The sequence below is a fragment of the Blastocystis hominis genome (genome assembly GCF_000151665.1).
Source record: "Blastocystis hominis, Singapore isolate B (sub-type 7) whole genome shotgun sequence assembly, scaffold_24".
In the NCBI taxonomy this organism is placed as follows: Eukaryota; class Bigyra; order Opalinata; family Blastocystidae; genus Blastocystis; species Blastocystis hominis.
In genome coordinates, this window is record NW_013171832.1 from 93,281 (window position 1) to 116,115 (window position 22,835).

At 50.9% G+C, this 22,835-nt stretch overlaps 7 protein-coding genes; 2 read left to right on the forward strand and 5 right to left on the reverse strand.

The window, feature by feature from the left end:
- Window positions 1-1,107: 1,107 nt before the first annotated feature.
- GSBLH_T00003055001 (uncharacterized protein) lies at window positions 1,108-3,084 on the reverse strand. XM_013041724.1 has 5 exons: window positions 3,061-3,084; window positions 2,830-3,029; window positions 2,674-2,796; window positions 2,432-2,642; window positions 1,108-2,401 (listed from the first exon to the last, which is right to left on the reverse strand). The coding sequence occupies exons 1-5, from the start codon at window positions 3,068-3,070 to the stop codon at window positions 2,157-2,159; spliced, it is 789 nt and encodes a 262-aa protein (XP_012897178.1). The 5' UTR covers window positions 3,071-3,084; the 3' UTR covers window positions 1,108-2,156.
- Window positions 3,085-6,723: 3,639 nt separating this feature from the next.
- GSBLH_T00003056001 (uncharacterized protein) lies at window positions 6,724-7,426 on the forward strand (the record flags this gene model as incomplete). XM_013041725.1 has 1 exon in its annotated part: window positions 6,724-7,426. The coding sequence occupies one exon, from the start codon at window positions 6,724-6,726 to the stop codon at window positions 7,354-7,356; it is 633 nt and encodes a 210-aa protein (XP_012897179.1). The 3' UTR covers window positions 7,357-7,426.
- Window positions 7,427-9,306: 1,880 nt separating this feature from the next.
- Window positions 9,307-11,695, reverse strand: GSBLH_T00003057001 (uncharacterized protein; the record flags this gene model as incomplete). The annotated part of the gene is made up of 3 exons (XM_013041726.1): window positions 9,307-10,398; window positions 10,432-11,560; window positions 11,592-11,695. 3 exons carry the CDS (start codon window positions 11,693-11,695, stop codon window positions 9,307-9,309), a joined length of 2,325 nt encoding a protein of 774 aa, XP_012897180.1.
- A 1,062-nt stretch (window positions 11,696-12,757) lies between these two features.
- Window positions 12,758-13,766, reverse strand: GSBLH_T00003058001 (Ribosomal protein L2). XM_013041727.1 has 4 exons: window positions 13,731-13,766; window positions 13,450-13,630; window positions 13,130-13,414; window positions 12,758-13,091 (listed from the first exon to the last, which is right to left on the reverse strand). The coding sequence occupies exons 1-4, from the start codon at window positions 13,747-13,749 to the stop codon at window positions 12,815-12,817; spliced, it is 762 nt and encodes a 253-aa protein (XP_012897181.1). The 5' UTR covers window positions 13,750-13,766; the 3' UTR covers window positions 12,758-12,814.
- A 274-nt stretch (window positions 13,767-14,040) lies between these two features.
- Window positions 14,041-16,817, reverse strand: GSBLH_T00003059001 (uncharacterized protein; the record flags this gene model as incomplete). Its single annotated transcript, XM_013041728.1, has 9 exons — window positions 14,041-14,371; window positions 14,409-14,501; window positions 14,540-14,833; window positions 14,864-15,612; window positions 15,647-15,868; window positions 15,904-16,017; window positions 16,052-16,327; window positions 16,361-16,592; window positions 16,624-16,817. 9 exons carry the CDS (start codon window positions 16,815-16,817, stop codon window positions 14,041-14,043), a joined length of 2,505 nt encoding a protein of 834 aa, XP_012897182.1.
- Window positions 16,818-17,352: 535 nt separating this feature from the next.
- On the reverse strand, window positions 17,353-18,532 carry GSBLH_T00003060001 (uncharacterized protein; the record flags this gene model as incomplete). The annotated part of the gene is made up of 3 exons (XM_013041729.1): window positions 17,353-17,520; window positions 17,550-18,002; window positions 18,035-18,532. The coding sequence occupies 3 exons, from the start codon at window positions 18,530-18,532 to the stop codon at window positions 17,353-17,355; spliced, it is 1,119 nt and encodes a 372-aa protein (XP_012897183.1).
- A 457-nt stretch (window positions 18,533-18,989) lies between these two features.
- On the forward strand, window positions 18,990-22,212 carry GSBLH_T00003061001 (uncharacterized protein; the record flags this gene model as incomplete). Its single annotated transcript, XM_013041730.1, is given in 7 exon segments — window positions 18,990-19,090; window positions 19,171-19,282; window positions 19,314-19,460; window positions 19,479-19,548; window positions 19,586-20,013; window positions 20,045-20,334; window positions 20,358-22,212. The coding sequence occupies 7 exon segments, from the start codon at window positions 18,990-18,992 to the stop codon at window positions 22,210-22,212; spliced, it is 3,003 nt and encodes a 1,000-aa protein (XP_012897184.1).
- Between the last annotated feature and the right edge of the window lie 623 nt (window positions 22,213-22,835).

Sequence of the window (22,835 nt, forward strand, 5' to 3'; positions counted from 1 at the left end):
TGTTTGTGCAGGCTATCAAATAAAGAAACTCCTGCACCCAGACGACGGAAGGATCCATCGCTGGCGCAGCTTGGTAGTTCTTATTTTTATCCAGTGTGTATTCGTGTGTTTTGATCAAGGCGATAACGTGGAAAAGTTTCTGGAGAGTATATAGCAAACATGGCTACCCAAATATCAACAGCTTGGAGCTTATCATGCATGTTGCCGGGTCTCTTTAAAGAATCGTCAAGCTGTTGGAGACAAGACACGCCAATAATCGAAAGAGCCAGCTCGTCCCGATAGATATCCTTCGTGAGATCGAAATCAAACCCTTACAAATTTATTCCTGTCACGAATCATTATAAAATCACCCACGTATTTATTGAAAGGCTAGTTGAAAGAGATAAAACAAAAGATACTTCGGGATTTGCATCGTATAATAGACGGTGGTGATGCCAAACGTTGCAGCATTCCTTAAATTGCTAAAATCAAAGGAACACAGTCGTAGCAGTACTTGAAAGGACGAAAAATCCATTTCAGACAACTCTTGATAGGCCCTTAAAATATAAGCATTTATATCCGTAACTCTTTCAGGTATCTCAGGAAATTCTCTAATGATCTGGGACAAATCCTCGAAATATTTCTTTTCCCGCTAATGATAAGATGATACTGTACAAAAGAATCCTCACCTCTATAAGTCTATCTTTGTAGGTTTCATAATAGTTTTCTGGATCGCTTTTCAGAGCATCAAACACTGTTGCGATTTCTGTGAGGAAATCCTACATTGAATAAATCAAGAAATTACTCTACATCGTATGTCTTTAAACGTCCTTCCTTTTTACAAATAGGACAAGTCTCTGTACTATCAGGCTTTAAGTGTGGTTCGCAGGTTAAGCAAACACAGTGCTTACAATCTTCGAATATAAATGCATTTTTATTAACTTTGCCACATTTCACTATGAATGGAGAAATAATCAGAATACTCACTGCATCCTCGTAGATCAGAAGCAAGTTTCCCAAAAATAATTCGCATACATCCTGCTAATGATATCTGTTCCGTTTCCATGATCTCTGCGATTGATGAGAGATATAAATAGTTCCCAAAAGGAAGAGATCAGTTTACCATTATTTTCTTACAGGTAGGTAAAGGTTCAACCTTTCTTCCAATTTTAGCGCAGTCTCGATTGGCTTGTGGCGATACTGTGATAGTAGTTGGAAAAAGACGTGCTTCTCTCATCTTTTCATGGATTGGTTTTTTGGCTCATTCCACCATGAGGAACGCATATTCTAATTGCTTGTAGGTTTCAGAAGGCTACAGGTCGCAACAGCTCCAAAGAACGAGTTTCTAGACCTCGTTGTGGTTTTGTGGTTTTGCGTGTATTTTTAGTTTTTAGTATTTTCTTTTCTTTTATCTGTTGTTTGTTGTTGAACAAACTCGAATCTCGTATGAAGCTTCTATTCCTCCAACCCTTTCCATTTGCTGCATGTTGAACAACTCGAAATTAGAACAAAACTACTATTCTGATTCTTATCCTTCTCCGTTCACGATTTTCATCACATTCAGAACGGTTCCAGCGATACACATCGTAAATCCGAAAAACACCATGAACCATGCCTCGATCTTCTTCCGAAGCGTTCCCTTATCTCCCCTTCCCGCTCTGTGCCTCACTCCCTGCCCATTTCCTCACATTAAATACATCAATCCAGGAATCGCGAACATGATCAAGGATCCGAAGAGCGATCCGTTCAATCCGATCACCACTTCCACCTTCGTCTGCAGAATCGCAATCGTCACCGTGGACGCGAGCACTCCGACGGCCGTTCTGCATCACATCATCCCTCCGCGCCTACACAAACCGCAGCCCCAGCGAATGAAACTCCCGCATCGAGCAGAAAATCGAGTGCAGATTGGTGCGCACGGCGAAGTAGGTGATGGGGAAGTGGCAGATGATGCCGAAGCCCAGGCCGATGCGCGCCACCGTGGGCGAGATCGAGTCCCGCGGGAAATTGAGCAGAATATTGCCCTGCGTGTCCTCGCCGAACATCAAATAGCCGCTCACTGGGGATTAGAGAGAGAAAAGAGAGAGAGAAAGTACGGGATACGGCGAGGTAGACGAAGAGAATGATGGAGGAAGCGCCGATGGAGGTCAGCCACATGCGGCCCGGCGAGCGGTTCTTCAGCTCCTACGCGCGTGAGGCGGCGAGGAGAAGGAGGGTACGTAGTAGTAGCGAGGCACGTTGTAGTGGCAGTTGAAGGACACGCACATCATCGGGATGACGCTGATGATGCGCGATGTGATGTGCATCAGCTCCACCGTCGGGTTCACCGTGGGGTGGGACGCGAAGGCCACGGTAATCACGCCGGCGGTGACGAGAATGGAGAGGATCGACACGACGGAGACGTATTTGAGCGAATCCACCGCTACATGAAACGTGGAAACGTGGAAACTACTGCGAAGCATGCAGAGAGGGAAGATGAGGAAGAAGCAGATGCTGCCGACGACGATTGCGCGGCTTTGGAGGATGGAGATGGAGGGAAGGAGGAAGGAGAACGCGTCCAGGAAGAGATCGCCGATGATTACGAAGTAGGAGATGCAGGAACCGCAGGTGTAGAGCAGCATGATGAAAGAAACGATCACACCTCCCGTGTTACCGAAAATGCTCTGCGTTTGACAGGAAAAGACAATTTGAAACTTGGCCCATTTCTTTATATGTGTATTTATCGGTGAGGCGGCAGCTTCGTGTGATAACGATCTGGGAAAAGCATGCGATCGCAGCGATTGTCATCAAAATCAGAATTCCAGGAATCAAGGTACACTATCCCTTCACCAAAACAATACCGCTTGCTACGCGACTAACAGAGTACGCTAGAGCAACTAATCCAGAACCAAGGACATTGTTCGTCATGTTCACAATTGAGGCACCAATGCTGGCGTTTGCGTCGGTTTCGACCTTCTCTTCAAGCAAGAGAGGCTCTTGGAGTTCGGGAAGTTCGGGAACTATGGGTGGAGATAGAACCTCAGGAACTTGTGTCGGCTCTTCAGTCGGAGCTATAACTTAGGCTTCTCTACTCATTGAAACGCTGCTGCATCTATAAAAATATTTATTCGAAACGGAATAAGAAAAGTTGAAAAGGTTTCTCTAATTGTATTTCCCCAAGATTTGCAATCGTTTTTTTGGATTTCTAAAAAACAATCGGGGAAATGGAATGATCGTCGGCCACTCTCGATACTGACTGCTGTTATAATATGTGTTACTGGAACTGTGTTTTCATCGTGACAAAAAAGATGTTGTTGCAACATTTGATTTGGCAGCGTTAGGTTAGGCGAATAATAATGTGATTTCCCACTGTACAGAAACCAACCCCATTGTTCATTCGTTCTTTTCGTTACACGGAGTGTACTCAGCGATAGGGATCCATCGTAAGTATAAAAACCGATAATGAAGTACAATCCCCTGTGAAAACGGTTATTATAATTCTCATATCGATCATTTTCCACTCCTTTGAAAAACCTTTTTTCTCACTTTTTGGAAGGTAGATCATGAAGATTCCTGTAGAAAAATCTATCTATAGAAAGGTCTATCTGCAGCTTAAAACAGGATTCCTTACGGAACGTGTAGGGAGAGATCAGTCTGTCTGAAGCATAGCCTCTGTTTTATGATGCGATTCGAATTATTCCACCCCCAGCATTTGTTCGTCCGAGCGAAAAGCTCCCGAACTTGGGAGGTTTGGAAGATCGATTAATTCGGTATGTTTGTGTTATCTTTTGGCTTAGATATGTAGCAATTTCCAAAGAAAATACCCTTATCACTTTGAAGACTTTGTAAGTGACCATAGTGACTCAACTCGCTATGTCGCCTACAATTTTGCCAAGCGGCAGATCCAGCGAATGAATATGGGTAAGCTTTACTTGCTGGATGGAACTGTAGGCGAGCGTGAGGATGTTGCTTTCCGCGCAGTGGAGAAGGAATTTTTAGCGGAGTTGGATAGCATTAATGCTCAGTTGTTTGATGATGTACCTCCTGAAGAGGAAGCAGCAATTACAAAGGAAGCAACAACAACAAAGGAAGAAGAAGAAGAAGAAGAAGAAGTGAAAGATCTTGAAGACTCGAATGGAGTTATAGAAGAAGAAGAAGAAGAAGGAGAAGAAACGCATGTGAATGATGCGGAGCTTTACAAGGTAAAACGAACATTTTCCTTCTTGATATTCAATAGAACGAAAGCGTTCTGCACAGCGCGCTTCGCAGGGAGCTGACCATGAAACAAAAGCAAACGATGCAGAACACGATCAACCGAATCATCGCAAATTACAAAAACGAAAAGTAAAACAAACAAATAAATCGATTTACACACAGCGGAAACCACATCATCTCACGCAAACTCTCCACACTTGAACACTTTTATGACGAAAAAGATCCCAATGCGAAGTCGGTTCCAATTCCGAAATCGGATTTCGTGTATGACTATTCGTATTCGAATAGTGACTATATCCCGCAGGACGATATGGAAGAAGAGGAAGAGATGTAAAGAGAGAGAGAGAGAGAGTAATTTAGTGATGGATACCTTGTTTGTTTACGAATCTTTGCTAATCCATCGGGGGTGAGGACAAGAGGCGATAAATTGCCGGGTAAAAAGAGTACAGTGCACTTCCTCCTCTTTGGAATGTTCATTGAGGGACACACAAACAAAACACGAAACACAACTTTTTTTACCGTTTGGTTTTTCTGGTAACTCTCGCATTTGACTAGTGTAGGACAAGTTGGTTTGGATTCTTCTGCTAGAATACGTTTCTACAACAATGTGGCAAGATGAAGGAAAGAAAGGAGGTAGATCGTGTCCAGTTCGGCCTAATATGACCTAGCCGGGCCTAGGAGAGCCAAGTGCCCGTGGTGCAATCAGTATACTTGCAAACACTGCCGATGTCCTGGATATGAGGGGTGCGACCACAAGGTAGCCGATTCTTTGTTGGATTCGAGTCGCAGGACGGGATGTGTCCGAGAACGAAGTACAATCGGCGTTTGGTGTGTAATTCCTGCGAACGTCACAAGCTAGCGAGCAGGTAAAGAACAAACAATGTAATTTTTGCAAGAGAAAAATACGGGAACGACCTCCCGACGGCATCACGCTCGGAGTCGTCCACCATGACAGTGGAGCCGGAATCGACTCTCCCCGCACGTCCTTCGGACGCGGTGTCGCCCCAGCAGCCCGCGGCCCCGATCCCGATGCAGCCCTCCTTCTCTCCGTCGGTAGCGTCGAATCCGGTGGTTCAGGTGCCGTCGAACCAGCCGCTCGTGCAGCCGCTGAGCAGCTACCACATCCCGCCCTACTCGCTCAACGGGTCATCGCACAATGTCATGTTCAGCGAGGTGGTTCCGCGGGGCATCGTCGATTTCTAGGGGACGGACGACGTCTTTCCGTCGCAATTCCCGAACTTTTTGAGCAAGGACGGCAAATTGTACAGCTTCGAGAGCTCCGGGTTCGTGGACCATCCGCCGATGGTGTTGAGCGACGGGCGCGTGGTGAGCTTCGACAAGATCAACAATGTAGGAACGAAATCGGCGCGGATTATGATTAGATCTTCCTGCCGAACGAGAACATCTCGTTCAACTCCATCGACGAGCTGCAGCACTTCCACACATCCGAAGACGCCTACCTGGCCTCGCAGCCGCCCGCCTTCCCCGACGGCCGCATGATGGACAGCGGGCATTTCCTCGCCGACTCCGCCAAGCGCGACGCGGACGACGTCTTCGGCCTCCCCACCGTCGTCCCGCCCTCCGGTCCAGGTAGGTTCTGCCGCTGCAGCTCCTGCAGAAGCGGTTCGTGAGTGTGCTGACGGGTAGAAGGGAGCGGGCTGGACGGCGAGCACGTCATCGGGTCGATCCCGATCGTGTCTCCGTCGAGCGTCACGGACTACACCCACCTCGTGCATCTCAACGTGGCGCACAACCCCTCCTCCTTCGCCGTGGTCCCGGTAGGCGCACAGCGCGGCCAGAGAGCGCGTAACTCGCAGATCGTCCGGTCGCAGACCACGCTGCGCGAGCTGCGCGCGTACATTCTCGACGTGCTCTTCGCGACGCAGACCGCCAAACCCAACTTCGTGTTCCTCAGCAGGGACGGCGGAGCGATCCAGCCCGTGCAGGAGAGCGGGATTCTCGCGTGGAGAGAGACGGTCGAGCACAGCTGGACGCATCACACATTCAATGCGGTCATCACGCGCAGACACATCGTCATCGCGCTCAAGGCCGAGGAAATCACGGTATTATCCATTTGTAGAGCAGATTCACGCAAAGATCGTCAGTCTGAAGCGAAAACGAATCGATCCCGAGGACGCCGAAACGCCGAAACCGGCTTCCTTGGAAACACTATTCCAACGAGGATCCGAGGAGGAGAAGGCCGCCATCGTGTGGTAACCGTGGAAACGTGGAATGAACGGCAGGAACTATTTGGAGAGTCGGAACTTCAATTTGTCGCGGGAATCGTCGGAAAATGGCGGGGCGAATCGGAGCTCCTTAGCGAGCAAAGCCGTCGAATTGAACCAAATCAACGCGCTCCGCTTCCTTCTGGAGCACGGCGCCGACGTCAACGTGCTGTTTCCCGCGGTTTTGAGTGGAATGAGGGGTAGGGATTCCCGCGGGGATTCGCTTCTGCACGTGGCGGGGCGGCGCGGGCACCGCGATATCGCGATGTTTTTGCTGTCGATTCTGTGGAGACGGTCGGTGCTGCTGTCAGGGTACCCGGATTTCATGCAGGTGAACGAGGCGGGCGAGGACGCAGTGGATGTGACCGGAGACGCGTCGCTGCGCGAGCTGATCCGCGCATGCATCGACCGGTACTCCATCGTGTCCGTCGCCAACCTCCGCGATGCAGACTCCTTGGCAGATGTCAGAGAACGCATTCTTGCGTCCTGCACGCTGAAGGATAGCATGCGATTGGCCAAGTTTGTCGTCAATGATGCAATTGTGTTCCAACAGCAGGAACACAATTTCCCGGCGCGGCTGTGCTGCGGAGACCGCAATAATTTTATTATTTATGTGCCGCCCACGCTGCACATTCTGGAGCAGGTCGGAGTCGAGATTAGCAATCCCGAGGCCAAGCAGCGCGAAGCGCTCGATATGCTCGTTTATTCCTTCTCCCATTTGTCGCTGAAAGGAGATAAGCAGCAGCAACAGCAGCAGCAGGGCTATCGAGGAAGTTTCAGCATGATGAGTCAGGGTGAGGCGGGAAAGAGTCCGGAGCCGTTAGGAAGCTCTGCAAGGATGATGAGCGTGGCAGGAGAGAGCAAAAATCAGATTTATAAGCCGATTAGTGTTGGAGGGAATGAGACAGAGAAGAGGAAAATGGTGGAGAATAACATGAAGGAGTGTACCATCATGTAGAAGGAGAAGAGTAGTGGTAGAATAATAAGAATATAAAAATAAAACTAAAAAGAATGGATCATAGAAGAATGATGTGTTTGTTTGAAAGATCGAGAGGAAAATGGTGGTCAATACGATATAGAAATATGTAATCATGTAGAAGAAGAAGAAGAAGAATGGTAAAAAAGTGTTCAAACTCCACAATGACACAAGTCAAATGTGTTTGAAATCCAGCAATTTTAATTGATTAAAAACAACAACAACAACAACAACAACAACACATTCTTATTGGATTTACATTTTAGCGTAGGGAGGCAGCGTACAGACTAAACTTGGCTGTGATTGCGATGGCCGCGCTGCTTGGCTTCGATCTTGCCGTATCTTCACTGCATCCAGCACAAAATCGGGAATTTTAGGCGACTGAAACGCTTTGCGAAGCCTCGGAATGAAATGCCGCGATGCCTTCGCTTCCTGCGCTTCCTTCGCTTCCTTCGCTTCCTTCTTGTCTTTCTTGTCCTCCTTTCCTTCCTCCGACTCTCTCTGCATCAGCGGAATCGGAGATGTCGGAATCGGCGGCGGCGTCGCTTTCGCCTTCGTCCCCGGCGTCGCCACGCGATTCAGCCGCCTTTCCAACTCGCCTACGCGTCCCTGCAGCGCTCGCAGCGTGGCCTCGAGCTCTCCTGTCTGCGTGGGCGCGGTTTTCGCTCTCACGATCGCTTCAATTCGCTGTTTCAACGCCGCGTTGCGCTGCTGCAGCGCTGCGATCTCGTCGAAGCGAGGCGTCACGACCTGCAATCGGCTCTGCAGCAACTGAATGGAGCTGGTCACGTGGTCTAGCTCCTGGCTTTGGCGTTTCTGCGATTCGCTCAGCGTCGCGCGCAGCTGCGTCAGCGAACGCTCGTTTTGCTGCGTGAGGTCGCGGCAACGCGAGAGAAGCGAGGACTGCTGCAAGGATTTGGCGGCTTTTTCGTGGTTTTCGCGCTCTAAACGGCGAACGCGGCGAACCAACTCGGGAATGCTCTGGATGAGGAGAGGGGAGAAGAAGAAGAACGAGGAAGGTGACACGGAGGATATTACGTTCCGAAAAGGATGTTTGGTACAAGGGAATCGAGTCGTCTTCGGTGAGAATCGAATCATTGGATTCGAGGATCAGCAAGTTCGGATCTTCGTTACAAATCTTCTGAATGTAACGAAAAACGAAGCAATGGACGTACAGCAACCTCGCTGCGCAACTTCTCCACAGGAACAAAACTGGAGAGTGTAATGGATCGGATCGGACCTTGCTGCTGATGAATGTGGAATTGCATTTCAGGATAACAGAGGAATAGCTCAGAACCCTTCACAGAGGAGAGGGTTGTGGTATCTGCAATGGCTTGGCCGTCTGACACTGCGACAATTCGAGTTTCGTCAAAACTATCCAAGCCTTTCTAGTGTTTAGCGAAACACGCAATGTTCACTGTTTTCAAAAGCATTTTGATTCCTAGTATGGTGGACGTCGGCTTTAACTCCAGCGGGATAGAAAACCTCCCAAAATGAATCGTGATCGACACGAGGTGGCTCGTGGGCGCTACTTCTAGCGTCTCGGACTGCTGGATCCCACAATCCATAACGCTCTGCATGTTTTTCAGCTCTACACCCTTGTACAGTAATGTCTGCTCCGATGGCTGGATATCAAAGCGCTTCTGCTCGTCACAAGCAAAACCCCTCAGCGCATACCGTGATTTGCAACTTCACCATCATGACGGTGGTTGTTCGCAGGATATCATACTCCAAGGAGACCTGCCGATATTCTCCGGTCCCAGTAATGCGGATGCGCATTCCACCACTATTATAAAAAAAGAGTAAAGTCCATTCCGAGTCTATTTACATAACAATCTATCTATCTATTGATCTATCTATCGAAAGAACCTCTCTGCTCCGCACTACAGTCGTGCCTGCAACAAACAGCGTGATTACAATATAACCGAACTATTAGTCTCTCTCGAACCACTGGTGGAGGCCGGTGAGATGCGAGGAGAACGAGGGCGCGAAGACGAGGGACACGATGGCCATCAGCTTCATGAGAATGTTCAGCGACGGGCCGGAGGTATCCTTCAGCGGATCTCCCACGGTGTCTCCGACGACTCCGGCCTTGTGAGCGGCGGATCCCTTGCCTCCGCACTCTCCCTTCTCGATGAACTTCTTGGCGTTGTCCCAGGCGCCTCCGGTGTTGGACGCCGAGATGGCCATCTGCACGCCGGACACCAGACCGCCCGCCAGCACGCCGGTGAGCGCCTTCACGCCGAACAGATAGCCCACCACGATGGGCGTGCAGATCACCAGCACGCCGGGCTTGATCATCTCGTACAGCGACGCGTTGGTGGAGATGGCCACGCAGCGCTCGTAGTTGGGCAGCTCCTGGTTGGTCATGATGCCGGGGTGCTCGCGGAACTGCTGCTTCACCTCGTTCACCATCTTCTGCGCCGCCTTGCCCACCGACTTCATCGTCATCGCGGAGAACCAGTACGGCAGCATCGCGCCCACCACCAGGCCCGCGAACGTGATCGGCTTCAAAATATCCACGCCCTCGATGTGCGTCCGCGTCACGAACGCGCCGAACAGCGCCAGCGACACCAGCGCCGCCGAGCCGATGGCGAAGCCCTTGCCGATGGCCGCCGTCGTGTTGCCCGCAGCGTCCAGCGCGTCGGTCTTCTCGCGCACCGAGGCGGAGAGTCCGGTCATCTCGGCGATGCCTCCCGCGTTATCCGTGATGGGGCCGTACGCGTCGATCGTCAGCGAGGTCGACAGCGTCGACAGCATGCCCAGCGCCGCCAGCGCCACGCCGTACATGTTGGCGAAGAAGAACGAGAGGAAGATGGTCACCGCCAGCGCGAAGATGGGAATCACCACCGACTTGTAGCCCAGCGCCAGACCGCTGATGATGTTCGTGGCGGCGCCGGTCATGCAGGACTCGGCCACCTCGCGCACGGGCTTGTAGTTGTAGGAGGTCATGAAGTCCGTGGCCTTACCGATGATCAGACCCGACCACAGACCCGCGATCACGCACAGATACGCCTCCCAGCGCTTCGTGTACTTCACGCACCAGCTGCCGTTCACCGCCTCCTCCACCACACGCGAGCAGAAACGGTCGGGGAGGAAGAACTGCGCCATCAGCGCCACGGCCACCGTCGCGAAGATCGTCGAGATGTACAGCTGGATGGACAGGTTGCGCTCCACGTGGCGCTCCTGCGTCACCTTCAGACCCGGCACCGAGGTGGCGAAGAAGGAGGTCAGGAAGGACGACAGAATGCCGCCAGCAGACACCAGCAGCGGGAACATCATGAAGCCCCAGTTCTTGTTCAGCTCGTCGGAGGTCGACGCCACCACCAGCGCGGCGCACGTCGATTCCGCGAAGGATCCGAACAGATCGGCGCCCATTCCGGCCACGTCACCCACGTTGTCACCCACGTTATCGGCAATCACAGCGGGGTTACGAGGATCATCCTCGGGAATGCCCACTTCGACCTTGCCCACCAGATCGGCGCCCACATCGGCGGCCTTGGTGTAGATGCCTCCGCCCACACGACCGAACAGAGCGATCGAAGAACCGCCCAGACCGTAGCCAGTGATGCACTCGAACAGAACCTCAGACACGTGCGCGTTCGTCGAGTCCCAAGGCAGGAAGATGCTCCAGATCCAGATCGCAGCGTACAGGAACAGAAGACCGATGGAGGTCAGGCAGAAACCCATCACGCTTCCAGCGCGGAAGGCGGTGTTGAAGCCGTCCGTCCAGGACACCTGGCACATGGTGGCAGTGCGAGCGTTCGAGTACACAGCAATCACCATACCAATGTATCCGCAAAGAATCGAGGTCGAACCACCGAGCAGGAAAGCCAGAGCAGAGAGACCACCGGAAAGCCAGCAGTAACCCAGATCCTTCTCAGCGATCTCCCACTTGCAGCCATCCTGAGGGTTCACGGTAGAGCATTCCGTGCCATTGAGCACGGGCATAGCAGTACCGCAGGACTTCGACCAGCCCAGGAGCACAAAGATGAAAAGACCAAAGCCAATAATGAACCAGAGCAGAATTCCATACTCAGCCTTCAGAAAAGCATGGGCTCCGTCAGAAATGTATTTCTGGATCGTTACGAGACGCTCCGTAATAGCCTCATCGTAACTAGCGCTACCACCCTCAGCCTCAACGAGGCCTTCCTTCGGGTCATCGCCCTTAGGCATGTGCTTTACACTACTCGTCACACGGCCCTTCAACCACTTACACCACCTTAGAAACCTGAGTTCTTTGATACCACGCAAAAAGCAGTCCAGTCAAACCAGACACTACGATGATAATCGTTGCCGCAAGCTCAGTCGCGTCTACCATCTTGGTAAGAGTTTTTTAATCTGATGTTAATGGTGGTTTTCAAAACGGAGAAACGTGGAATTCAATGACTTTGATCGCTGCACTCATTGGCGCACCGATTTCGGGACTCGAAATATTGTCTTCTATTTTTGGACCTTACAGATAGGAAAGACCATGTATATCACTTGCGTCCGCATAACACTCTCCGTCTTTACACTGAGCTAAGGAATACGATAGCAGCCTATTGAACGATAGCTTTGATACGCGTTACAAATTAGGTACTTCGTTTTATGGAAGAAGATCCGGAAAGAGTATAACTCATTGTCCAGTTAATTATTTTAGTACATTGAGCAAATAAAACCTTATCAGGACCGTGTACGAAATGTCCTTAGGAAATGCCAAACGACCTTGAAAACGTATTTCGAATTTGCTGAACAATCCCTTTCTGATGTTGTCACCCTTTCAAACACAGTTACTCAACTTTCGTATGTTCGGATGGCGCTTATGACTTGCAGATATGTCAATTCCAATACGTGGGGAGTATTCACCCCGTTTACGGCTTTACAGAACAAAGTGAAAATGGAAGTAGTTTGCTTTTTTGATGCGTAATTTAGGTGTACAAGGATATCTATGCGCAGCAAGATTATTGTATGGAGCTCATAATACGCTTCGTAACGCTTTTTCTGTTGCGTTGATTCCTAGCGGTCGCTCCATCAGTCATTCATACAAGGCAGTGCAGACCTTTCCTATATTCGAGAAGAGCTCTCCAAACAAGTTCCAATAGACCAGATTTACATATTGGGTGGCGTTTCTACCTTATCTGACTTCATCAACCTAATCAACAAAGTGACAGACAGTCTAGAGCAAGATATCCAGATGCGTCAAGCCATCCTCGAGTCGATGTTAGATGCGACTCTTTCTCAGGTGGGCGTGTATGTTTCTTCCTGGAAGTACTCTCCCTGCCTCTCCCCTTCCTTGCTCTCCATTTTCGAATCCACGCTGTCGAGTGAGCTAGGATGAGCGATTGATCACGATTCACGATTCATGATTCACGATTCACGATGTTTGTCCAACAAACAATACACACATTCCACACCAATCAGCACTCCATAATTCGCAGATTCCTCCAGAAGATCATTCTTAAGGCTCCACACGTCCACGAATACGTCCAGTGCGACGAGCAGCAATGAGACCGACCTTCTTTCCGGGGCAAGTGCCACGGCTGCGAGTCGAAGGCTTACCAATGTGCTGGTGGTTACCTCCTCCGTGCGGGTGATCCACAGGGTTCATGCACACACCGCGCACCTTCGGCCACTCATTGCGCTTCACAGCGAACTTGTGGTACGCACGACCCGCCTTCAGCATCGGCTTGTCCATGCGGCCTCCGCCAGCCACGATTCCCACCATGCCACGGCAGCTACGCGTTACAACCAACACAAAGAGAGAAAAACATACCTCGAAGAAACAGTCTTCTTGATGCCCGAAGGCAGACGGATGAACGTCATGCTGCGGTCATCCGAGTGGCCAATCACAGTCACGTAGTCGCCAGAGCAACGAGCCAGACTGCCGCGATCGCCCACCTTGTGCTCCACGTTGCACACAACAGTTCCTTCAGGAAGCTCACGCAGAGGAAGCACGTTACCGACGCTGATATCGGCCTTCTTACCGCAGAACACGCTCTGGCCAGTGAACATACCCTCAGCAGCCAGGAACAGCTCCTTGTCCACCTTGAAGTGGTAACTACCCATTAGCGACCATCTGTCAAACGAAAGTACGGATTGCGGAAAGTGACGCGAGCAAGAGGAGCGCCACGACCGGAATCGTGAACGATCTCTCTCACCACTCCCTTCAGGAATCCGTTGCGCTCAGAATAGTCCAAGGCACGGAATTGAGGCACTCCCTTACGCAGGTGAGTGTGAGCCTGGAAGACAGCTCCTTTAGCTCCCTTTCTTTGTCCTACACACGCAGTTAGATGAATTCAGCAAGAAACAACAGAAATCAGCAATTTTTCCTCAAAAAAACAAAACAATCCCAAAAATTAAAAACGATTCCGTACCTCGAATAACACGACCCATTTATGCTAATCTCAGTGTGGAGAATACTGATGGGAAGACAACCACAAAGCAGAATTGGGGCGAGTTTTGTCCCAAAAGGTCCCTATCAATTAGGGCCATATCAAAAATACGTCAAACAAATGTGTATTTTGAGTGTAATAGCACGCAAACAATTGATTCCAACAAACAGGACACTGGACAAAATCCTTTGGGAGAGAATTTAGACGCGGGAATGATCGTGTTCTTCGAATCTCACTTGTAGCTTTGTGCATCGGTCTCACACCCCAGACGCATTGACAGTACTTCGCGATTCTACGCACTAATTCCCATTTCGAACACGAACGCGTTATCAGAGCTGAACTTGCCCATTCCAGCCACAGTGTAAATGCTTCTCCGTGTCCACTCATCCTTGTTTCGCCACACCCTCTCCATTTCCTTCTGGACGCGGAGATAATCCTCGAAGTCCGAGCAGACGCGGAAGTAGTCGCCATGATCGAGCGGATTGATGATGAACTGCGCTTCCTCCGTGGTGATAAATCGCCCAGACAGCAGAATCTCAAAGACGCGTCGAAGAGAAGAAGGCGTGCTGCGAGTTGTCAATAATCCGTTCTCCTGTTCTTCAAAAGAAGGTCCAAACGCAAAGCTACATGATAAGATGGACTTTCATTTGCAGGACATACATATTCTCTCGCCCCACTTCATTCGCAATCTCAATACTGCTTCCATCCATTGTACACATCAGCAATGCGCCGTTTAGGCAAAACTTCATGTTGCTATTCCATAATTTCCTCCTTTTATTTCAATAATCTACCTCGTTCCGCTCGCTTCCTTGCCTACTGTGCTGATGTGTTCGCTCACATCCGTTGCCGGAATGATCATTTCCGCAATGGACACGTTGTAGTTCGGAATGAACACGATTTTCAGCTTTCCCTCGATTGATTCGTCGTGATTCACAACCTCACTGACCTTCACAATCAAATGGATGATGGCCTTGGCCATGCTGTAAGCAGGCGCCGCCTTCCCTGCGAATATCTTGACCACTTCGACTTGGCGTCGTAGCTCTTCCTTGGACATCATCTTCAACTGCGTGTATTTCCAAATGCAGCTATCCATCAAATCGCAACCATTCGAAAACTAGAGAATGTTCAGCAACTGCCGTTTGTATTCGTGAATTCGCTTGATCTGCGCGTCAAACACTGCGTCCAGCGAAATGTCGATTTGGAGATGATCACGGATATAAGAGGCGAGACGCTCCTTATTCATTCTCTTGCTTTGCCTCCATCGCTGAGCGAATGTCTCATCATCCGCATAGAACCGAATGCTCTGAATCAAAGATAGCTGCGTAACGAAATCAGTTCCGATAAAGTCGGTCAGCAGCTCGGTGAGGGATGGATTGCAAAGCGCGAGCCATCGCCGAGGTGTGATTCCGTTGGTGATATTGATGAATTTGTTGGGGAAAAGCCTGTAGAATGCGTTGAACACACGCGAGGTTAAAATCTCAGTGTGCAATTCAGCAACGCCATTGACTCGATTGCAGAACGCGACACACAGATTGGCCATTCGAATCTTTTTGGGGAACGATTCCTCAAAAATGCTCATCACACTGCACAACGAAGGATCATCAGGGCATCGTCGATGCACTTCCTTCATCAGCAAATCGTTTAGCTGATACAACACGTCCAAATGGCGAGGTAGAAGCCTGCCAAAGAGATCCACATCCCACATCTCCAAAGCTTCAGGAAGGATGGTGTGGTTCGTATAGTTCATGCACAAAGAAGTGATATGAAGCGCATTCTCAAAGGAAACGCCTTCCTGATCGACCAACACACGAATTAACTCTGGAATCGCGACAGCTGGATGCGTGTCGTTGAGTTGGAAGGTATGCTGGATGTGAAACGTGAGGGAAATAGAAAAATACATAGTCAGGGAATTCGGTCCAAGAACGACCCGTTCGTTTGTAGGAAGCAATGACGTCTTGGACCGTTGCAGATACAAAGAAGAACTGCTGCTTTAGACGGAGCTCCTTTCCGTTGTACGTCGAATCGTTCGGGTATAAAATACTACTGATACTAATCGCATTTTCGCGATTGTTCAGAGCAGATACATAGTCCCCTCCATTAAAGGAAGAGAGATTGAATTTCTACACACACTAATCCACCTAGAAAAAGCAGTTACTGCGAATGGCGTGGCTTTCCACAGACGAAGATTGATCGTTGTGTTGGTGTTATACCCATTGATCGGCGTATCGTAGGCCACCGCCATCACTTTCTGAGTGTCTACCCATTTTTTCTAGTTGATTATCCTTCATAGATTCACCCACAACGCAATTCCCATAGGCATCGCACTCTTCGATTAAAGAACCATAGTACTGGATTTCGTATTGAATATCATCGCGTTCGATCTCCCAGGGAGAACCGAAAGTGAGCCAATACTCTGGATGTTCCACTTGGTATCCTTCCTTGTTGATTTCCTGTTGGAAGATTCCATAATTGTAACGAATTCCATACCCAGTAGCAGGAATGTTGTTGGTAGCCAGAGAATCAAGATAACAAGCGGCGAGCCTGCCTAATCCGCCATTTCCAAGCGCAGCATCCTTTTCCTATTCAATGAAAACCAAAATGGCTTTTTCTACTTCTTCATAAATATCTTCCAACACATATCCCAAATCAAGTAGCGCTTCCTTGTACTTGTTTTCGATGCCCAAATTGATCAGGGAGTTTTGGAGAGAGCGACCCATCAAAAACTCCAGAGAGAGGTAATGACTAGGATTCAATTTTGGCTCCAATGCATACACGCGTTTGCAGTTGTTCTCGTCGATCGCTACTGTCGTATCGTTGAATCGTTCGATAAGTCGATCTCTCACACTGCTATTCGTGATTTAAATGCATCTCCAACCTATGACTGGTGGCAAGATAGGCTTTGGTATCGTCAAAATCGAAGCGTGTAGAGGCCAGGGTGTATTCTACGTGATTGACGATTCCACGCTCGATCGTATCGATATCTATAGGTAATTCCAAGTAAATAGATTGCCACCATCGCCCAAATAGGAAGACATCAGTTCGTAGAGGAGTTGATGAGTTTTTTCGCATTCCTCGGCTCGTATTTTAGGATCCCGGCAGTCTATAGTCTCCATTTCCAGTGGATCGTAAACGGATTTATGAGAGCCGTCCTTCGCTGTTGACAACCTTTCAAACAAACAGTGCAACAAATATACTGTACATTCGCCACAGAGGCGATCACTGCATCCAGCAGCTTTTCATCGACCCCTCCACTCTTCTTCAGCAGCAAACACCTCTCCAAGAACTCAAAGAAATAGCCCTTCATCTGATTATCCAGCATGCTTTTAAACTTGTTCACAACGTCCTGGAACAGCGACAGCACCAAATCCAGCACTTCTTTCGGATAGGGCATTTCAATCCTGCAGATCAGCTTGTACAAGAAGTCCAGAATGACCGCTTCGTTCATGTCCTGCTTTCGCTGCTTGATGATTTGCAGCACGAGCATGATGTATCTACGCGATCACAGCCTCGAGGAGCCCATCACCCGCGTTGAATCAGCTGGAATTCGAAGTCGACCACGATGGTTTTGAGCTTCTCGATGTCGGAATACACGCTATCCTTCGATTCACCGCTGTGTTTTCACTCGTACATGGAACACAAGACACGGAATCGTCACCATAATCGACGTCACGCGCTCCGTATAGTTCTCCTGCTCCGCCAGCACTGCCAGCAAATCCAAGAAGAAGAACAAGCTGTCCTTCGTGAACTGCCCAATGTTCCCCTTCGCGAAGCACTACATTCAACCCTTCCTTCCTCTCTCACCATTTCCAGCCACTGCATGCAATACTCGCGATAGAACCACCCGATCTCCGTCACGCCCTCGCTCTCCTTCCCGCACAGCTTCATCATCAGCTCGCGCAGCTCCATGTCGCGGAACCGCACCGCGTCGCGCGACGTGCACATCCGCAACATCCGCAGCAGCGGCGCCTGCTCCTTCTCCGCGGGCTTCTCCAGCAGCAGCCACAGCAGAATCTGCACCACCATCTCCATAAACCGGCTCCCCGAGAACTGAATGCTCACCAGCTGCGAGGCCAAGTACGAAAACAGCAGCTGCGAGAGCCGGTTTTGGCGGAACGCCGCTTGGTCTTCGGGGGAGAGCTGGTGCAAGCGCGAGTTGAGCTCGGCCAGACGCGTGTAGTCGTCGGTGAGAACGCTCTGGATGGCCGGTAAGAGATCGTTGAACCGCGCGGTGCCCGCATAGCAAAGCAACGTGATCTAAAGAGGGAATACGGTGCGGGCGTTTCTACGAGTGTGGTGGAGTGGCGAGCGCGGAGCGTGTCGAAGACGCGCTCGAGAAGCTGCTGGAGGAAGGCTTGGATGGGAGGCGAGGGCAGAGCGGCGAGGAGAGTGGCGATGTAGTTGATAAAAACGTTGCATTCCTGGACGGAGGCGAAGGAGTAGCTGTCCAAAAACTGGGCGATTTTGGATTCGCACTCGGCGTGGGAAGTGCTGTGGGCGATGTCGTTTAAGATTCGATCGAAGAAGAGAACGGTCGTTGCGTAGCAGCAGCAGTTCAGGTCCACTTGGTGGATGGTGCTGCAGAGGTCGGTGGAGTTGAGGATGAGGGTGGAAGTGAAGAAATCGATCAGAGCGTTGTAATCGCCCGTGCGAAGATGGTCGTGGAGCGTGGGATCTTTGAGAATGTAGAGGAAGAGCGACTTCCCCATGGGACTTTGACAAACGCGAGTGAGCCATGCAGGAGGCTCGGGAGTGTCCGCAATGAACTGGTTCGCACGAGAAGACATCACTGCATCCGATAACTACAGTGATACGAGGACCAAACGAACAACATCCTGTAGAATAACACTTTCGATCGCTTGGTTGATCGTAGCGGAAAGCTCATCTCCACTTTCGCCTAAGGATCGTCAGAACACGCCAACACTACTCTCAGATGCCACCATCTGAATAAGCTTGCGGATAAACATCGTTTCGACAGACGGATCTCTACCGATCAGAGTTGACGCCTAACTGCACTTTTGAATCTCGCCTACGGGGAATTCTTGCCAGAGGCTTGTAGACTGTTTCGAAAGTAGACTATTCGCCTAATCTCCAGCACTCGGCCCTACGACATTGGGAATCGACTGCCAATATACGAAAGCGCTCGCTCAGCTCCTCCAAACGAACTAAAAATGGGCGAACCGCAGAATCGCGGAAATTCGGGCAATATTGCGATTTCAAAATATATCGTCATTTACAGTCCCAATGGAGCAAGAACTATACGATGAGTTTGGAAACTACATTGGTCCTGAAGTGCAGGAATCAGAAGAGGAAGTTGTGAGCGTAGGCCATTTTGTAGTGGGCGCGTCTAATTGGGTAGCAAAGCGAGGAGGAGCAAAATTGGGATATGGATGAGAACGAGCAAGGTACTTTTCATTTTGATTAGGGATTGTAATGGCGTAGAGGTGGAGGAAGAACCCGAAGATAATACAGTCCACACATATGAGAACGCAGTGACCCTGTATGAAGACAAAAAGTATTATCCTGACGCAGAAGAGGTAGCTTCGGTTTCTTTGCATTCCTTTCCAGGTTTTCAAAGGAGCCGAGGTGTTGGTGCAAGAAGAAGATATGCAAGACATCAACGAGCCCATCATTAAGCCGTTGCGCCAGCAGACCTTTTCCATCATGGAGAAAACGATTCCGGAGACAAAAGCAGGCGAGCTTCGCACTTTTCACGTCTAGTATTCCACAGAGTTCCTCGCCGCCTTAATGGACAATCCGCTTTTAATCCGCAACGTGGCGGTGGTCGGAAACATCCACCACGGTATTTAGCTCTTTTCCCTTCATTCTAATCATTGTAGGCAAGACCCTCTTCCTCGACATGCTAATCGAGACCACCCACGTCAAGCCGTGGAGTCTCACCAAGGAAGTTCGGTACACGGACACCACGATCTCCGAGCAGGAGCGAGGCATCAGCATCACCTCGACGCCGATCTCCCTGCTCCTGGGCGACTCGAACGAGAAGAGCTGGCTGCTGAATTTCGTGGACACGCCGGGCCATATCAGCCTCACCGGCGAGGTCACCGCCGCGCTGCGCATCGCGGACGGCTGCGTGGTGTGCGTGGACGTTGTGGAGGGCGTGATGCTGAACACCGAGCGCTGCATTCGGCAGTGCGTCGCCCAGAACATTCCCATGCTTCTCGCCTTCACCAAGATGGATCGCCTCATCACCGACCTCAAAATGCCTCCCGTCGACGCCTACTTCAAGCTGGTCGCCATGCTCGAAGAAGTCTCTATTTCTGGAACTCTATTCCCGCTAGGTCAACGCCATTCTCGATTCCTGCGATCCCGCGCGCGAATTCCCGCGGCTAAACCCCGTCAACAACAACGTGTTCTTCTGCAGCGCGCTGCACAAGTGGTCCTTCACGCTCCGCAGCTTTGCCGCCAAGTACTGCCGGCAGTTCCGCGGTAAAATCACGGTGGAGCAGCTCGCGAAGCGGCTGTGGGGCAACGTGTACTTCGACCGCTCGACGCGCCGTTTCGTGGGCCGCGCGCCGGACGACCGCACGCCGCGCAGCTTCGTGGAGTTCTGTCTGGAGCCGATGTGCGTGTTCTGAGCACTCTGAACCGCAGATACAAAATCTACGCGCGCGTTCTGGGCGCCGAGACCGCGGAGCTGGCGCCCTTCCTGCGCGAACTGGGCGTCTCGCTGACGAAGGAGCAGCTGCGGATGGACGCGTTGCCGCTGCTGAAGCTGGTGCTGAGCGGGTGGTTCGGAGGCCACGGCGGCGTGGTGGATTCGATCGTGGAGGTCGTGCCGTCGCCGATCGCCGGCGCGGAGCGGAAGGTGCGTCGGTGCTGGAAGGGCGACGAGGCCTCGGAGGTGTGCCAGGCGATGAGTCGCTGCGACCCGAAGGGGCCGCTGGTGATCCACGTGGTGAAGATGTTCCCCACGCCCGACGCGAGCGACTTCGTGGCGCTGGGCCGCGTGTTCAGCGGGACGGTGAAGCCGGGAATGGAGGTGGACGTGCTGGGAAGCAGCTTCTCCGCGGAGAACGAGGAGGATCTGCTGCACCGCACCGTGCAGAGCGTCGCCGTCTCCCAGGGACGCTTCCATCTGGCCGTCACGCAGTGCAAGGCGGGCAACTGGGTCCTGCTGGGCGGGCTGGGCGACGCCGTGCAGGGCATCGCCACCGTCGTGGGGAGAAACGTGGAAACCACGGTGTTCTGCCCGCTGGAGTTCGACACGCAGGCGGTGGTGAAGCTGTCGATCGAGCCACGGAAGCCGAGCGAGCTGCCGATCATGGTGGACGCGCTGCGGAAAGTGACGCGGTGCTACCCGCTGGTGTCGACGCGGAAGGAGGAGAGCGGCGAGTACGTGCTGCTGGGCACCGGCGAGCTGCAGCTGGACTGCGCCATGCATGACCTGCGGCACGTGTACAGCCACATCGACATCAAGGTCGCGGTCCCGGTGGTTCGCTTCACCGAGACCGTGCAGGAGCCTTCCTCGCTGCTCTGCTTCGCCGAGACGCCCAACCGCATGAACCGGCTCGCCATGACCGCCGAGCCGCTGGAGCGCGGGCTCGCCGACGCCGCGGAGAGCGGGCAGATCGTCGCGGATTGGCCCGCGGAGCGTCTGGAAGCGAGCCTCACCGCGAAGTTCGGCTGGGACAAGCTGGCCGCGCGGTCGTTCTGGGCGTTCGGCCCCGAGGCGCAAGGCGCCAACGCGCTGCTGGACGACACGCTGGCGAGCGAGGTGGACAAGACGCTGCTGAGCGACGTGCGGGAGAGCGTCGTGAAGGGCTTCCGCTGGGCGTGCAGCGGCGGACCGCTCTGCGAGGAGCCGATGCGCAACGTGAAGTTCAAGATCCTGGACGCGATGCTGGCCGACACGCCGGTCTATCGCGGCCGCGGCCAGCTCATCCCCACGGCGCGGCGCGTGGCGTACTCGGCGTTCCTGCTGGCCAGCCCGCGGCTGATGGAGCCGTTCTTCCAGGTGGAGATCCAGACGCCGCCGGATCTGGTGAGCACGTGCGAGGAAGTGCTGAGCCGACGACGCGGCTTCGTGCGGCAGAGCGTGCCGAAGCCGGGCACGCCGTTCATCAGCATGAAGGGGTACATTCCGGCCATGGATAGCTTCGGGTTCGAGACGGATCTGCGCGTGAGCACGAGCGGATTGGCCTTCCCGCAGACGGTGTTCTCGCACTGGGAAATCGTGCCGGGAGACCCGCTGGACCGCAGCGTGAAGATTCTGCCGCTGGAGGCTTCGTCGGGATATAGCTTGGCGCGCGATTTCATGCTGAAGACGAGGCGTCGGAAGGGGTTGAGCGAGGATGTGAGCCTGAAGAAGTTCTTTGATGAAGCGATGCTGTTGCAGCTGGCAAGTCAGGAGAATGAGATTGGTGTTTGGCGTGTTTGTTTGAAATCGGTGCAGGGGTGCTTTTTGTGTGTTCTTTTGGAAGAGAAGGTGGATAATATGAAGGGATGATGGAAGGGATTATTAATATGGATGGATGAAATCAATAGGAAAGGTTGGAGATAGGCTCATGGTAGAGATACTGTGTGATGATTTTGAGGTTTACATATGTTACAGAGAAGGAATGCTATATTACTTGTAGCATGTATTGAAGAGTGTGACCCTTTATTGTTTAGAATTATTGCATATACATGTTAAATAGAGATAGAATACTTTATGCCTGTTATTTCAGTTTGTATCTTATTTTGAGTAAGTCATTGTGATATATTATAAAAGGGAATTTGATAGTATTTTTAATTACAGCAGTAAAGATGTGATCTTTTTAGAACTTTTTTTTAGTACATTAGGTAAATGGGATAAATTATGTCAATTAATAATGCAAGGTATGAATAATATGATTTAATTTGAATTACTTGAATTCAGTTATTCCAAATCTTCATAATGATCACTGTTTGTATTGTTTTCAAACCTTATTAGTATAATCCATATCGATTATTGCATGACGGATTTCTTTTTTTGGTATATGAGTTTTTTTTTAACTTGTTTATTTTGCCCAACTCCGAAATAAAACTGTTTACAGCATTGGATTTACATTCATTATTATACAACTAAATGTTATCATTAACAATCTTATT

Bases quoted from the DNA above. Each gene is read 5' to 3' on its own strand.
- GSBLH_T00003055001 (XM_013041724.1), bottom strand. The intron at 2,797-2,829 runs GTAGCAAGCGGT...GTGAAGGGATAG, and splicing joins TAGCGTACTCTGTTAGTCGC to TGTACCTTGATTCCTGGAAT. The intron at 2,643-2,673 runs GTTTCAAATTGT...TGTCAAACGCAG, and splicing joins CATATAAAGAAATGGGCCAA to AGCATTTTCGGTAACACGGG.
- GSBLH_T00003058001 (XM_013041727.1), bottom strand. The intron at 13,415-13,449 runs GTACTTTCGTTT...GCTAATGGGTAG, and splicing joins CGCGTCACTTTCCGCAATCC to TTACCACTTCAAGGTGGACA. The intron at 13,092-13,129 runs GTATGTTTTTCT...TGTAACGCGTAG, and splicing joins AAGAAGACTGTTTCTTCGAG to CTGCCGTGGCATGGTGGGAA.